Source organism: Tachyglossus aculeatus, chromosome 16 (assembly GCF_015852505.1).
Source record: "Tachyglossus aculeatus isolate mTacAcu1 chromosome 16, mTacAcu1.pri, whole genome shotgun sequence".
Taxonomy (NCBI): Eukaryota; Metazoa; Chordata; class Mammalia; order Monotremata; family Tachyglossidae; genus Tachyglossus; species Tachyglossus aculeatus.
The window spans coordinates 10,743,319-10,760,455 of record NC_052081.1 but is presented as its reverse complement, the minus strand read 5'-3'; the positions used below and the strand labels follow the sequence as shown (position 1 = coordinate 10,760,455).

The window sequence follows — 17,137 nt, the reverse complement described above, 5'->3', positions numbered from 1 at the left end:
AAAAAGAAGCTATACAGTGGAAAACGTAGTGCAAGCTTTCCTTCAATTCAACTGTTAACATCAGGTCAGCTGAGAATCAATCAATCAATCGTATTTATTGAGCACTTACTGTGTGCAGAGCACTGTACTAAGCGCTTAGGAAGTACATGTTGGCAACACATAGAGACAGTCCCTACCCAACAGTGGGCTCACAGTCTAGAAGGGGGAGAGAGAACAAAACCACACATATTAACAAAATAAAATAAATAGAATAGCTATGTACAAGTAAAATAAATAAATAAATAAACAGAGTAATAAATATGTACAATATGTAGACCTTCTCTGTTGGTTGGTGGAAAATTCAAGTTAAAGTACTCAAATAAGAAATTCCCAAATGAACAACATAGACTTAAATAAAATTGTCAAACTATTTCATTTTCAGAGAATGCTGAAGTGGAATAATGTAAAAAGGCAGAATTTATAGTTTGCATGGCACATGCCTCTAAACGGTGCCCTGCGCCCAATATATTTGCATTGCCCAATTCTCAGAAATAAAGAATATACTCACAAATCTAATCTTCTCCTTGAGTTCTGAGCTGACAGTCCCTCCAGGTCCCGTCTGCACATTCACTGATTTAACTTTATTCTCCACCTTAGAAACAACAACAAAAAAACTCACTAAATCATTTCAAGAAAAAATGCTAAAAACTAAACTTAAAAGGATCCAAGGCAAACAGTGTTAAAGAAGTTATACCCCCTCAATTGAGAAGTTACACAATTATTGATTATAGGTGGCAGGATTTGGGGAGTTTTAGCCAGATTCTGATGTCAGTCGCTCATTCCATAATTTAAGGGCATATGTCAATCATATTTTTTGAGTGTTTACTGTATGCAGAGCATTGTGCTAAGCACTTGGGAGAGTACAATATAACAGCAAACAGACAGATTCCCTGCCCACAATAAGCTTACAGTCTAGAGGGGGAGACACACAGTAATAAAAATAAATTACAGATATGCACACAAGTAGGGGAAATGAATAAAGGGAGCAAGTCAGGGCGACACAGAAGGGAGTGGGAGAAGAGGAAAGGAAGGCTTAGTCAGGGAACGCCTCTTGGAGATGTGCCTTCAACAAAGCTTTGAAGCGGGGGAAAGCAATTGTCTGGCTCAGTGGAAAGAGTACGGGCTTTGGAGTCAGAGGTCATGGGTTCAAATCCCAGCTCCGCCAACTGTCAGCTGTGTAACTTTGGGTAAGTCACTTAACTTCTCTGTGCCTCAGTTACCTCATCTGTAAAATAGGGATGAAAACTGTGAGCCCCCGGTGGGGCAACCTGATCACCTTGTAACCTCCCCAGCGCTTAGAACAGTGCTTGGCACATAGTAAGCGCTTAACAAATACCATCATCATTATTATTATATGAGGGAGGGAGGGCATTCTAGGCCAGAGTCAGGACAAGGGTGAGAGATTGGCAGTGAGATGACAGACCACTTTTCCCATCTTCAAAGCTCTAGAGAAGCAGTGTGGCTCAGTGGAAAGAGCACGGGCTTTGGAGTCGGAGGTCACGGGTTCAAATCCAGCTCTGCCACATGTCTGCTGTGTGACCTTGGGCAAGTCACTTAACTTCTCTGAGCCTCAGTTACCTCATCTGTAAAATGGGGACTAAGACTGTGAGCCCCACCTGGGACAACTTAATCACCTTGTATCCCCCCCAGTGCTTAGAACAGTGCTCTGCACATAGTAAGTGCTTAACAAATGCCATCATTAATACAATCACAGCTCTTCCAGGAAGCCTTCCCTTACTAATCTCTCCTTTTCCCCGTTCTATTTTCCCTTCCTCCCGCATTTACGTACTGGAGTCTGCACCTCCTAAGCACAGATGGACAAATATCCTTATACTTGGATATTGATTAATTTTAATATCAGCCTCCCTAAAAGACTGTAAGGTCCTTGAGGGAAGGGATTGTGTCTATTTCCTCTACTGTACTCTTGCAAGCTCTTGGTACAGTGCTTTTCACACAGTATGTATTCAATCAATATTACTGGTTGACTGAATCAAGGCTTTTCTAAACTTTGAACTCTCTCCACTGTCTCTATGATATAGAGGACTTTCTTGGAAGGAAAACGGGTCTCCAGTTCAAAATATCAAAATTTAGGTTTCCAATTCACTAGGCATGTCAAAAGTGTTACTTGAATGATTACAATGACCATTAACATATCTTGAACTGATCTTGGTTCTTTCAAAAACTCCATAACCAGAAGGTCTTAAAGATCAGAAAAGGCTATTTTCACATTTCCAGTACTAGGCCCCTGGACTGAGTCCAGACGGTAGCAGGAGTTGTGATATCCTAATGAACTTCATGTGAAAAAAAAAATCAATATGTATATCTCAGAGAGAACTGGGTATTTGTACAGTTAAATTTACTTTTAATTTGTCCTGTCAAATGACAAGCAACCTTTTTAATTGAAACTGAAGACAGATATGTCTCACCTGATTTAACTTCTCAGGATACGAATTCTCCACTTGACACAATTCCGAAGTTTCCTCACGGTGCAATGTCTGTTTTGGAGGTTCAGTAAGTGAAGTGTGTGTCTTTTCCGTAGATAAAGGAATCAGAGGCTGCTTTTTTCCAACTTCTTGGACCACTGCTTTACCTTAATTACCCAAGAGGAGAACCAAAAAGAATATTTACTTTGTGTTAGAAACACTGCCTAGTTTCGAATAACACTTTTGAAACATCTTCTCAATCGTCACCAACAGCCCCATTTATTTCATTAATAAAAGCACGATTGGCAAGGTAAAAAAAGAGCACCTTTTAGACTAGAAGACTTGTGTGGGACACAGACTGTGTGTGATCTATCTTGTAGCTGCCCCAGTCCTTGGCCCAATGTTTGGCACATTGTAAATGCTTAATCACACATTGGCGTTAATTCCATCATTGTTACCACCCTCCCCGCTCCTTTATGTGACTTCAGGTGCCTCCACCCACCCCACGAAATCACCACCCTGCCAGTCTGCTGGCCAGCAATAAATTCAGGTGAGAAATCCTTCCTCCCAGATATCTTGCTGTCTCCTCACCACCTTTCATGAACTGTAGACTGTAGGGTAGGTGGATAGCAGGAAGGGCTCCGGAGCTTGGGGGCAGGGAAGGTCGTCAGATCCTTCAGGGAATGGCAACGCATCTAGAGCCACAGGTTGAGGGGGAAATGTGTGGCCGAATGGAGAGGGGGAACTGTGTGCCCTTCTAGACTGTAAGTCCAGTGTGGGCAGGGATTGTCTCTCTTTGTTGCTGAATTGTATTTTCCAAGCGCTTAGTGCAGTGCTCTGCACACAGTAAGTGCTCAATAAACACCACTGAATGAATGAATAATGATAGAGCACGGGCCTGGAGTCGGGAGGAGCTGGGCTCTAATTCTAACTCTGCCACTTGCCTGCTGTGTGACTTTGGGCAAGGCATTCCACTTTTCTGGGGCTACCACCTCATTTGCAAAATGGGGACTAAGACTGTGAGCTCCACTTGAGACACGGACTGTACATACCGGATTAGCTTGTATCGATCCCAGTGTTTAGTACAGTGCCTGGAACATAGTAAGGGCTTAACAAATACCATTAAAAAAAAGCGGCAAGGAAAAGTCAGCAATATTTTCAGGCCCGGGTCCTGACCTTTGGAGCTCAGCAGGAGAACACTGTGTCTTCCCATTATAACAGTAAATGAGCAGCCTGGGAGATGGAGATTCGAACTGCAACCTAAAAGCTAGTTGTCTTGTCTTATGCTGTCGAGCCATCCCTGACCCATAGCGACACCATGGACATCTCTCCAAGAATACCCTATTTCCATCTGCAATAGTTCTGGCAGCGTATCCATACGGTTTCCTTGGTATAAAATACGGAAGTGATTTACCATTGCCTCCTTCCGTGTCGTAAGCTTGAGTCTCCACCCTCAACTCTCTCCCATGCTGCTGCTGCCCACCACAGTGGAGTTTTGACTTGTAGCAGATGGCCTTCCACGCGCTAGCCACTGACCAAGCTAGGAATGGAATGGATATGACTCTGCTTGACTCTTTCTTCCCATAGTCGAGACTGGAAGAGTACTGGAAACTCTCCAGGTGCGACGCTGAAAGGGGAAATGCTAATTACTACTGCTTAAATTCTTACCCACTGATAACTTCTTCGGATGTTCAACTGAGAGGTTCTTCTTCAGAGTTAACAGGGAACCTGCTCTGGTCGGCTGAATGGCAATGATGTCTGAAGCTGCATTGAGCGTTTCAAATAAAGAGAGGAATCCATACTGCATGTACTGGAATGATCGCCCAAAACGCTTGGCAAAGGCCTTTTCAAAATCAGAAAGCAGTACTGGGGAAAATGTCAGGAGATCCTTCAGCTCACTCCTCACTACGGCGGGAAGGACAGGGGGCACTCTGCCCCGGGGAGGCACTTTGGAGCGTGGGCCAAAAGGAAACTGAGAACGTCCCTTATGCATGCCATTTTTCATCTTGCTGCTGCTCCTCTGTTTTGCAACTAGATCTGCAATCCCTTTTGTAGCTTCATCTGGAATAGCTACGGAGATGGGAAAAAAAATACTTGCATAAATATCAAGCACAAGTCTCCCTTCCTCCTCTAGCTCAGCAAGTGCATTATCCATTTCCCTAGCTTGCTTTCCTCACTGTTCTTTGGTCAAATGCCTGAGGGCATTTTCACCGGAGACTACGGAGAGGTGATAAATATTGCTTATCATCCAGTGCTAGAGGGAAGTGGAATCGATCCAAACTGGCCTGTGGTATAAGGGATGGAATGGCAGTTCTAAAGTGGTGAGGACTGGGGTGAGAAGGGACAAGCAGGGAGGCCAGGCTGGAAAACGGTTGTGCCACCCAGTCCTGGCCCTGGCATCTATCTACTGTTTCTTTGGTCCCCAGGAGCTGCAGCCTTGCCTGTCTTGTTTTATATCACATTGAGTCCCTAGGCTGCAAGGCTGGTGCCTTCTTCAGTGGCTGGCCACCACCATGGCCGTCGCCATTGCCAACCTCTCTCACCCCGCAAAGCTCACTTGCCTTTTGGGTTGGTTTGGGAAGGGGGCCGTTGCCATCCTGTCTTTAGCTTATATGAAAAGTTGAAATGACTGACTGAAATAAGGCTTGTGGACTATCTATAAATGCTACAAATTATAGGAATTTTTTTAAAGGGATCAGTATTCCTGGATCCGTCCCAAATCCATACCGATGCACCTGGTGTCCAGAGAAAACTTTAAAAAACTTTCTCTCATAAACTGGTTATAGAAGAACAGTTTACTAAGCGATCAAAGATCTAGTAAAACTGCAAGATACTCTTTTTCAATTTAAGATCGTGTTTTGACTACAAGGAAGGCTAGCCAACAATTCTTAAACCTACCTTTTAATATTATATTGCCATTCCCACAATGGCTGATGTGAATCACATCCGGCATGTCCAACACCAACTCCATGGTGGACCGATAACCCAGAAGCTGAAGAGGTAGAGGATTACCGACCATAGACAGATATTCTCTTTCTAATTGCAGTGGGGACACTCCATCTTTGATAGATATCAAAAGTGACCTTATTTCCTTCCTCAGACATTCCTGTATGCGCTCTTGGTCCGACATAGTGACAGTACTAAGAAAAGATAAAGAGAAAGAGGTATGGCCTTTATGAGAGAAAAGTCTCAATCGATTGTCAAAGGTAGACTTTCACATCTAAAAAAACCCCTACATTGTACATTGGCTCCTTTGTGGATACTAGCAAACAAGATCTTCAAGGTTTCTTAACCAACCCTGGTTGAATATGGAAATGCACAAAATCCTTAACCTTATTCCCCAGAAAAGTGTTATATTTATTACTCCAATAATTGCCCCATTTTTGGAATAATTTTTGCAACCCCAAAACATGGGAGGGACGATCATGTGGTGAATTAAATCTGGCAATAAGGGGAGCAGAAGCAAAAAAAAGGGAAGAAACAATGAGGAGGAAAGGAATGGGAAAGTTAAGAGGACATTTTTTACTGTACTCTTCCAGGCTCTATATACAAAAGACATTTAATTTCAGTAAAAGCACTCAATTTCAGTAAACACTCTTGTCTCCTCTTCCTTACTCCAAACTCCACACGCACTTTCAGTAATCTTTGTGTCTCGAGTCTGAATCCACACTATTTTCTACGCTTCTTGATGGCAGAGACCATGTCTTCGCCCTCTCCTGCAAGTTCCCAGATTCATTCGATCGTTCATTCAATTGTATTTATTGAGTGCTTACTGCGTGCAGAACACTGCACTGAGCGCTTGATGTCTAATACAGTGTCCTATACTTATTAGTCACTCAAATTCTGATGTCGATGATTTGGGATACATTCTCGAAAGAGAACTGATAATGGCTTTTCATAGGGGAAATTTAGGAGTGTTAGAATTTGCAAAGGATTTGGAGTCTTGTTTGATCCATGTTGAATTATTTGAGGAAAGTTACAGGCGTAAGATGGGACCTATGTAACTAAGAAGCTGAAGGTAAGTGACAGCAACCATTAATCCTAAGAGTCCTCTGGTGACCCTATCTTCCAGTTGTTGCCAGGGGCATTCCAAAGGGGAAAGTGGGTGCCAAGATCAGTACATTTGTGCAGTGCTAAGCGCTTAGTACAGTGCTCTGTGCTCAACAAATACGACTGAATGAATTTGGGAGAAGGGCCTTAAAAGTCTAGAGGATTCACTCTCCCCCTCTCCCCTCACATTCGGTGGACTTGGCCTCCCTGCACCTTAGGGAAGCAGCGTGGCTCAGTGGAAAGAGCACGGGCTTTGGAGTCCGAGGTCATGGGTTGGAATCCCGGCTCCGCCACACGTCTGCTGTGTGACCTTGGGCAAGTCGCTTAACTTCTCTGAGCCTCAGTTACCTCATCTGTAAAATTAAGACTGTGAGTCCCACGTGGGACAACTTGATCCCACTGTTTCCCCCCAGTGCTTAGCACATAGTAAGTGCTTAACAAATGCCATCATTATCATTATTATTATTATTATTATTATTATTATTATTATTATTATTATTATTAGGGAACCCCACCAGGCAACCGGGGGTCGGAGGGAGGGAAGCATTTGGCTCTACTCTCTTCCCACTGCCTTCTATTTACACCCTGGAGGAGACAGTCCTGGTGCTGGCCAGGTGTCCACCATTCCCCCAAGAGCTGATGTTCCTCCATCAGCACCTGCAGTTCTCCCAGGTCCCCTGATCTGGGGAATAAGTTGGGGATAAGGCCGCCTGGCCCCAACCGGCCAGCAGTGGTGGGGCTGGAGGTCAAAGGTGGTGAAGGATCAGATATATCTCCTCCCACCGCCCTGGAGTCTTCCCTGCTGGCCGGAAGGTAGCCAAAAGGGACCAGGGTGCAGTCAGCTCGTTCACTCATTCAGTCGTATTTATTGAGCACTTACTGTGTGCAGAGCACTGTACTAAGTGCTTGGGAAGTACAAGTTGGCGACATACAGAGACGGACCCTACCCAACAACGGGCTCACAGTCTAGACGGGGGAGACAGACCACAAAAAAAAAAGGCCCGTACAAGGATAAAACTCCCCTAGGATGGGCCCCAAACGGCCACCCAGGCCGTTTTTCACTTCCCCTTGACGAGCTTCCTCAGAACCTCCCCGACGTCCTCCAGAAGACCCAACATTTGTACCTACCCTTCCATTGGCCTGTTCCCCTTCCCAACATCCTCCACTGCCCGTCCTCTCACCTCACCTTTTCATTCAGTCGTGTTTATTGAGCGCTTACTGTGTGCAGAGCACCGGACTAAGCGCTTGGGAAGTACAAGTTGGCAACATATAGAGGCGGACCCTACCCAACAGCAGGCTCACAGTCTAGAAGGGGGGACAGACAACAAAACAAACAGGCCCGTACAAGGATAAAACTGCCCTAGGATGGGCCCCAAACGGCCCTCCCGCAGCCACCCAGGCCGTTTTTCACTTCCCCTTGATGAGCTTCCTCAGAACCTGCCCCCCATCCTCCAGACGACCCAACATTTGTACCTACCTTTCCGTTGGCCTGTTCCCCTTCCCGACATCCTCCACTGCCCGTCCTCTCACCTCACCTTTTAATTCAGTCGTGTTTATTGAGCGCTTACTGTGTGCAGAGCACCGGACTAAGCGCTTGGGAAGTACAAATTGGCAACATCTAGGGACGGACCCTACCCAACAACGGGCTCACAGTCTAGAAGGGGGAGGCAGACAACAAATAGGCCCGTACGCGGACAAAACTGTCTTAGGATGGGGCCCAAACGGCCCTCCTGCAGCCATTCATTCATTCAATCGTCTTAATTGAGCGCTTACTGTGTGCAGAGCACTGTACTAAGCGCTTGGGAAGTACAAGCTGGCAACATATAGAGACGGTCCCTACCCAACAGTGGGCTCACAGTCTACGCAGGCTGTTTTTTGCTTCCCCTTGACGAGCTTCCTCAGAAGCTCCCCCACGTCCTCCAGACGACCCAACATTTGTACCTACCTTTCCGTTGGCCTGTTCCCCTTCCCGACATCCTCCACTGCCCGTCCTCTCACCTCACCTTTTCATTCAATCGTATTTATTGAGCGCTTACTGTGCGCTGAGCACCGGACTAAGCGCTTGGGAAGTACAAGTTGGCAACCTATAGAGACGGACCCTACCCAACAACGGGCTCACAGTCTGGGGGGTGGGGGGGGTCTAAAAAGGATCGCCTTGGGACCTCCCCAGCGCTTAGAACAGTGCTTTGCACATAGTATGCGCTTAATAAATGCCATTATTATTATTAGCTGTGTGACTTTGGGCCAGTCACCTCACTTCTCTGTGCCTCGGTTACCTCATCTGGAAAATGGGGATGAAGACTGTGAGCCCCCCCGGGGACTGCCTTGGAACCTCCCCAGCACTTAGAACAGTGCTTTGCATGTAGTAAGCACTTAATAAATACCATCATTATTATTAGCTGTGTGACTTTGGGCCAGTCACCTCACTTCTCTGTGCCTCGGTTACCTCATCTGGAAAATGGGGATGAAGACTGTGAGCCCCCCGGGGGACCGCCTTGGAACCTCCCCAGCGCTTAGAACAGTGCTTTGCACGTAGTAAGCGCTTAATAAATATCATTATTATTATTAGCTGTGTGACTTTGGGCCAGTCACCTCACTTCTCTGTGCCTCGGTTACCTCATCTGGAAAATGGGGATGAAGACTGTGAGCCCCCGGGGGGACCACTTTGGAACCTCCCCAGCGCTTAGAACAGTGCTTTGCACGTAGTAAGCACTTAATAAATGCCATTATTATTATTAGCTGTGTGACTTTGGGCCAGTCACTTCACTTCTCTGTGCCTCGGTTACCTCATCTGGGAAAATGGGGATGAAGACTGTGAGCCCCCGGGGGACCGCCTTGGAACCTCCCCAGCGCTTAGAACAGTGCTTTGCACGTAGTAAGCGCTTAATACATGCCATTATTATTATTATTATTATTATTAGCTGTGTGACTTTGGGCCAGTCACTTCACTTCTCTGTGCCTCGGTTACCTCATCTGGAAAATGGGGATGAAGACTGTGAGCCCCCGGGGGGACCACTTTGGAACCTCCCCAGCGCTTAGAACAGTGCTTTGCACGTAGTAACCGCTTAATAAATGCCATTATTATTATTAGCTGTGTGACTTTGGGCCAGTCACTTCACTTCTCTGTGCCTCGGTTACCTCATCTGGGAAAATGGGGATGAAGACTGTGAGCCCCCCGGGGGACCGCCTTGGAACCTCCCCAGCGCTTAGAACAGTGCTTTGCACGTAGTAAGCACTTAATACACGCCATTATTATTATTATTATTACTAGCTGAGTGACTTTGGGCCAGTCACTTCACTTCTCTGTGCCTCGGTTACCTCATCTGTAAAAATGGGGATGAAGACTGTGAGCCCCCGGGGGGACCGCCTTGGAACCTCCCCAGCGCTTAGAACAGTGCTTTGCACCTAGTAAGCGCTTAATACATGCCATTATTATTAGCTGAGTGACTTTGGGCCAGTCACTTCACTTCTCTGTGCCTCGGTTACCTCATCTGGAAAATGGGGATGAAGACTGTGAGCCCCCCGGGGGACCGCCTTGGGACCTCCCCAGCGCTTAGAACAGTGCTTTGCACATAGGAAGCGCTTAATAAATGCCATTATTATTAGCTGTCTGACTTTGGGCCAGTCACTTCACTTCTCTGTGCCTCGGTTACCTCATCTGGAAAATGGGGATGAAGACTGTGAGCCCCCGGGGAACCGCCTTGGAACCTCCCCAGCGCTTAGAACAGTGCTTTGCACCTAGTAAGCGCTTAATAAATGCCATTATTATTATTAGCTATGTGACTCTGGGCCAGTCACCTCACTTCTCTGTGCCTCGGTTACCTCATCTGGAAAAATGGGGATGAAGACTGTGAGCCCCCCGGGGGATCATCATCATCATCATCAATCGTATTTATTGAGCGCTTACTGTGTGCAGAGCACTATACTAAGCGCTTGGGAAGTCCAAATTGGCAACATATAGAGACAGCCCCTACCCAACAGTGGGCTCACAGTCTAAAAAGGATAGCCTTGGGACCTCCCCAGCGCTTAGAACAGTACTTTGCACCTAGTAAGCGCTTAATAAATGCCATTATTATTAGCTGAGTGACTTTGGACCAGTCACTTCACTTCTCTGTGCCTCGGTTACCTCATCTGGAAAAATGGGGATGAAGACTGTGAGCCCCCGGGGGGGACCGCCTTGGAACCTCCCCAGCGCTTAGAACAGTGCTTTGCACCTAGTAAGCGCTTAATACATGCCATTATTATTAGCTGTGTGACTTTGGGCCAGTCACTTCACTTCTCTGTGCCTCGGTTACCTCATCTGGAAAATGGGGATGAAAACTGTGAGCCCCCCGGGGGACCGCCTTGGAACCTCCCCAGCGCTTAGAACAGTGCTTTGCACCTAGTAAGCGCTTAATACATGCCATTATTATTAGCTGTGTGACTTTGGACCAGTCACTTCACTTCTCTGTGCCTCAGTTACCTCATCTGGAAAATGGGGATGAAGACTGTGAGCCCCCGGGGGACTGCCTTGGAACCTCCCCAGCGCTTAGAACAGTGCTTTGCACCTAGTAAGCGCTTAATAAATGCCATTATTATTAGCTGTGTGACTTTGGGCCAGTCACTTCACTTCTCTATGCCTCGGTTACCTCATCTGTAAAATGGGGATGAAGACTGTGAGCCCCCCGGGGGGACCGCCTTGGGACCTCCCCAGCGCTTAGAACAGTGCTTATCACCTAGTAAGTTCTTAATAAATGCCATCATTATGATGATGATGCTTAGTTGCGCTGTACCTCCCTTTCCCCCCAAAAAAGCTGTTTTTTCGTTGGTCTCCCACTTACCGAGAAGCCGGAGCCGTTGGGGCCCAGCTGGTCGCCACCGCGGGATGGCCGGCAGGGGGCGCGGCGGCAGGCTGCGAAGGCGGGGCCGCGCGCATGCGCCCGGGCGCGCGCCAGGCCCCGCGGCCGGCGGGGGCGGGGGGGCTCGGGCGCCCCCACGCGGCCTGAGGCCGTTGCGGGCAGGGCGGGGGGCGGGAGAAGGCGGCGGCGTTGGGGCCCCCCCACTGCCAACCGCCTCCCCTAGCGGGCGGCCCTCGCGGCCTGCCCCGGCCCTCACAGCCTCGAGGCCCCACGGGGGCCTCCCTCCCCCAGGGCGCCCCAACCGGCCCCGGCCCCGGGGGACGGGGCCGCCGGTAGAAGGGGGCGGGAATGGGGAGCAATCCTCCCGCCCCTGCCGGCTGCCCGAAGGAGCCAACCCGTCCCAACGCGGGGGGCTGAGGGAAGCGAGCGGGCCGGGGGCCGCCGCCCGCCATTGCCAAGGGGCAGACCGGAAGCGGGGGGGGGGGGGGGCGCACGCGGCCCCTCCTCGGTGAGGGGGGGGGAGGGGCGGGAAGGAGGAACCTGAGGTAAAAAAAGGCGGGAACGAGGCCTACTGCTTCGAAGGCAGCCGCGCCTGTGAAAAATAATAACCATAGTAATGGGCGTTTATCATCATCAATCAATCAATCCATCAGTCGTATTTATTGATAGCTTACTATGTGCAGAGCACCGGACGAAGCGCTGGGGAAGTCCAAGTTGGCGACATCTAGAGCCGCTCCCGACCCAACGGCGGGCTCACAGGCTAAGAGGAGACGGAGGATAAAACCAGACGTACCAACCGAATAAAATAAATAGGGTAGATAGGTTTTATTGAGCGCTTACTATCGTCATCATCAATCGTACTTATTGAGCGCTTACTATGTGCAGAGCACCGGACGAGGCGCTTGGGGGGTCCAAGTTGGCGACATCTAGAGACGGACCCTACCCAACGGTGGGCTCACAGTCTGGAAGGGGGAGATGGAGAATAAAACCAAACATACTAACAAAATAAAATAAATAGGATAGATAGGTTTTATTGAGCGCTTACTATCGTCATCATCAATCGTATTTATTGAGCGCTTACTATGTGCAGAGCACCGGACGAAGCGCTTGGGAGGTCCAAGTTGGCAACATCTAGAGACGGTCCCGACCCAACGGTGGGCTCACAGGCTAAAAGGAGACGGAGGATAAAACCAAACATACTAACAAAATAAAATAAATAGGATAGATATGTTTTACTGAGCGCTTACTATGTGCAGAGCACCGGACTAAGCGCTTGGGAAGTCCAAGTTGGCAACATCTAGAGACGGTCCCGACCCAACGGCGGGCTCACAGGCTAAAAGGGGGAGACGGAGAATAAAACCAAACATACCAACAAAATAAAATAAATAGGGTAGATATGTTTTATTGAGCGCTTACTATCATCATCATCAATCGTACTTATTGAGCGCTTACTATGTGCAAAGCAACGGACGAGGCGCTTGGGGGGTCCAAGTTGGCGACATCTAGAGACGGTCCCGACCCAACGGCGGGCTCACAGGCTAAAAGGAGACGGAGAATAAAACCAAACATACTAACAAAATAAATAGGATAGATATGTTTTATTGAGCGCTTACTATCGTCATCATCAATCGTATTTATTGAGCGCTTACTATGTGCAGAGCACCGGACTAAGTGCTTGGGAAGTCCAAGTTGGCAACATCTAGAGACGGTCCCGACCCAACGGCGGGCTCACAGGCTAAAAGGAGACGGAGGATAAAACCAAACATACTAACAAAATAAAATAAATAGGATAGATATGTTTTACTGAGCGCTTACTATGTGCAGAGCACCGGACTAAGCGCTTGGGAAGTCCAAGTTGGCAACATCTAGAGACGGTCCCGACCCAACGGTGGGCTCACAGGCTAAAAGGGGGAGACGGAGAATAAAACCAAACATACCAACAAAATAAAATAAATAGGGTAGATATGTTTTATTGAGCGCTTACTATCATCATCATCAATCGTATTTATTGAGCGCTTACTATGTGCAGAGCACCGGACGAAGCACTTGGGAGGTCCAAGTTGGCAACATCTAGAGACGGTCCTGACCCAACGGTGGGCTCACAGGCTAAAAGGAGACGGAGAATAAAACCAAACATACTAACAAAATAAAATAAATAGGATAGATAGGTTTTATTGAGCGCTTACTATGTGCAGAGCACCGGACTAAGTGCTTGGGAAGTCCAAGTTGGCAACATCTAGAGACGGTCCCTACCCAACGGTGGGCTCACAGGCTAAAAGGAGACGGAGGATAAAACCAAACATACTAACAAAATAAAATAAATAGGATAGATAGGTTTTATTGAGCGCTTACTATGTGCAGAGCACCATACTAAGCGCTTGGGAAGTACAAGTTGGCAACATCTAGAGACGGTCCCTACCCAACGGTGGGCTCACAGGCTAAAAGGGGGAGACGGAGAATAAAACCAAACATAGTAACAAAATTAAATAAATAGGATAGATATGTACAAGTAAAATAAATAGAGTAATAAATATGTACAAGCATATATACATATATACAGGTGCTGTGGGGAAGGGAAGGAGGTAAGATGGGGGGATGGAGAGGGGGGCGAGGGGGAGAGGAAGGAAGGAAGGAAGAAGAGCTTTATGAAGCGCTTACTATGCGCAAAGCACCGTTCTAAGCGCTGGGGAAGTTACAAGGCGATCAGCTTGTCCCACAGGGGGTTCACACTCTTCATCCCCATTTGACAGATGAGGCGACTGAGGCCCAGCTCATCCCCCCCGCCACATCTTACCTCCTTCCCTTCCCCACAGCACCTGTATATATGTTTGTACATATTTATTACTCTATTTTGCTCGTACATATCTATTCTATTTATTTTATTTTGTTAGTATGTTTGGTTTTGTCCTCCGTCTCCCCATTTTAGACTGTGAGCCCGCTGTTGGGTAGGGACTGTCTCTATATGTTGCCAACTTGTACTTCCCAAGTGCTTAGTACAGTGCTCTGCACACAGGAAGCGCTCAATAAATATGATTGATTGATTGATTGTACATATCTATTCTATTTATTTTATTTTGTTAGTATGTTTGGTTTTGTCCTCCGTCTCCCCCTTTTAGACTGTGAGCCCACTGTTGGGTAGGGACCGTCTCTATGTTGCCAACTTGTACTCCCCAAGCGCTTAGTACAGTGCTCTGCACACAGAAAGCGCTCAATAAATACGATTGATTGATTGATTGATTGATTGTACATATCTATTCTATTTATTTTATTTTGTTAGTATGTTTGGTTTTGTCCTCCGTCTCCCCCTTTTAGACTGTGAGCCCGCTGTTGGGTAGGGACTGTCTCTAGATGTTGCCAACTTGTACTTCCCAAGCGCTTAGTACAGTGCTCTGCACACAGTAGGTGCTCAATAAATACGATTGATTGATTGATTGAAGTGACCTACCCAAAGTTACCCAGCTGACAATTGGAGGAGCTGGGATTTGAACCCGTGACCTCTGACTCCAAAGCCCGGGCTCTTTCCACTGAGCCACGAGTGATGGCATTTATTAAGCGCTTACCATGTGCAAAGCACTATTCTAAGTGCTGGGGAGGTTACAAGGCAATCAGGTTGGCCCATAGGGGGTTCACAATCTTAATCCCCATTTTACAGATGAGGCGACTGAGGCCCAGAGGAAGGAAGTGACCTGCCCAAAGTCACACAGCTGACAATTGGAGGAGCTGGGATTTGAACCCATGACCTCTGACTCCAAAGCCCGGGCTCTTTCCACTGAGCCACGAGTGATGGCATTTATTAAGGGCTTACCATGTGCAGAGCACTATTCTAATCAATCAATCAATCGTATTTATTGAGCGCTTACTGTGTGCAGAGCACTGTACTAAGCACTTGGGAAGTACAAGTTGGCAACATATAGAGACAGTCCCTACCTAACAGTGGGATCACAGTCTAAAAGAGAGCTGGGGAGGTTACAAGGTGATGAGGTTGTCCCACGGGGGGCTCACAGTCTTCATCCCCATTTTCCAGATGACGGAACTGAGGCCCAGAAAAGTGAAGTGACCTGCCCAAAGTCACCCAGCTGACAATTGGAGGAGCCAGGATTTGAACCCGTGACCTCTGACTCCAAGGCCCGGACTCTTTCCACTGAGCCGCGCTGCTCCGACCAGCTTCTGCCCTCCCCGGGCCCAGGAGCCTCTGAAAGTGGGGTGGATCCACTTGGGTAGCCCATTGCGGCCTAGTAACTGCTTTTCATTTGTTAAGCGCCTGCCGTGCGTTAGCCTCTGTACTGAGCGGTAGAGTGGATGCAAGCCAATCGGGTCGGACACAGTCCCTGTCCCACGTGGGGCCCTCAGTCTCAATCCCTGTTTTACAGAGGGGGTCGTTGAGGACCAGAGAAGTGAAAGGACTGGGCCAAGGTCCCACAGCAGACAAGTACTTAAGTACAGTGCTCTGCACACAGTAAGCACTCAATAAATATGATTGAATGAATGAACTAAAAGTGGCAGAGCAGGATTAGAACCCACGACTCTCAGGCCCGGAGTCTGCCCACTACGCCGTTATGCCTAGGAGACCAACACCTGGCATCTGGAGCAGGCAAACAATTTCATTTTTCTGACCACTGTTGGGTAGGGACTGTCTCTATATGTTGCCAACTTGTACTTCCCAAGCGCTTAGTACAGTGCTCTGCACACAGTAAGCACTCAATAAATGCGATTGACTGATTGATTGATTGACCATAATGTGAAATTTAGAATGACCTGACGCAGAATGCTATGAACCAAGCTCAGTTGGTAGAAGTAGTATTTATCGAGTTACCCACGTGGTGCTATTCTCTGGAATAATCACTTGGGAAGTTCAAAATACAGAAGTGATGTGGTTCCCTGCACACAAAGAGTTCAGGTTCAGATGAGGGAGACAGGTATTTAAATGTTTATATACAGTAGTGAAAATACTTTTTAATGTACAAGAAAAACACACCCATGTGCTGGGAATGGGTACAAATTAATTCTTACGAAGTGCTGGGAATTAGGGAGAACATGTCAGAGGAGGGCTTTGAACGTGGGGGGAACTGTGGTCTCAGATTTGAGGAGAGAGGGAATTCTAAAATGGGAAACAGTGTGAAAAAAGGGTCAGAGGCAGGAGAATTGTGAATCAGGTGCTTGGGAGGAACGAGAAGCCAGCTGGGGAATAGCAGGTGATGAAAACAGATAGGTAAAGGTGGAGTGTTTCTGTGACAAGTCTTGAAGGGGATTATGGTAAATTTTTGCTCGATTATGAGGTACCCAGAGAGCTGAGTTTACCTCCCCCCACAACCCCAGGTTAGCAAAAATGTTGATAGTTTAAAATTATTTTACAAAAATTAGAATAACTGGTCTAATCAATCAGTGGTATTTTTTGAGCACTGTTTGATGGTGAGTGCCCCTTCAGTAAAAACCTATGAGCCTTGGTGCTCAAATCTCAGGACTGAACACCTGTGCAGAGGAGCTGATTTTAGTGTTGGTAGTTTGTAGAGCACCACTCACCCTCTAATTTCTGTCAGTCATGTTCCTACTGGGGCACAGAATTGGGAGGTCCCTTCCATCTGGGTGATTCCATTTGTTCCCTTCAGATAGTCTGGATGGGAAGGATTCAAGGCAATGGCAGGAATTCTCTTCTGCCCATGTTCCACACTTCTCATATAACTGACTCTTTTTAGCCTGATTCTGAAAAAGCCATCGTTTTTAAGAAAAAGTGGACTTTTGAGTGTGGCCTTGTGCCATTTGGAAGTTTATTACTCATTTTTTGAGCAC

The 17,137-nt window shown here is 47.4% G+C and overlaps 1 protein-coding gene and 1 non-coding gene across 6 annotated transcripts in view; both read right to left on the bottom strand.

Annotated features, from left to right (window-relative positions):
- The window catches only part of TDRD5 (tudor domain containing 5), a 29,893-nt gene extending 18,502 nt beyond the window's left edge, over positions 1–11,391 (bottom strand). For all 5 annotated transcript variants that reach the window (XM_038757887.1, XM_038757889.1, XM_038757888.1 and 2 more), the window contains exons 1-5: positions 11,333–11,391; positions 5,361–5,602; positions 4,131–4,532; positions 2,466–2,629; positions 548–631 (exon numbers count right to left, since the gene is read on the bottom strand). In XM_038757887.1, coding sequence (XP_038613815.1) covers positions 548–631; positions 2,466–2,629; positions 4,131–4,532; positions 5,361–5,592 — 882 coding nt within the window. In that variant the 5' untranslated portion in view covers positions 5,593–5,602; positions 11,333–11,391. The remainder of the gene's footprint in view (positions 1–547; positions 632–2,465; positions 2,630–4,130; positions 4,533–5,360; positions 5,603–11,332) is intronic.
- LOC119938870 lies at positions 3,961–4,099 on the bottom strand. The gene has a single exon (XR_005454566.1). It is a non-coding gene; the product is annotated as a small nucleolar RNA SNORA7 (small nucleolar RNA).
- Positions 11,392–17,137: the final 5,746 nt, after the last annotated feature.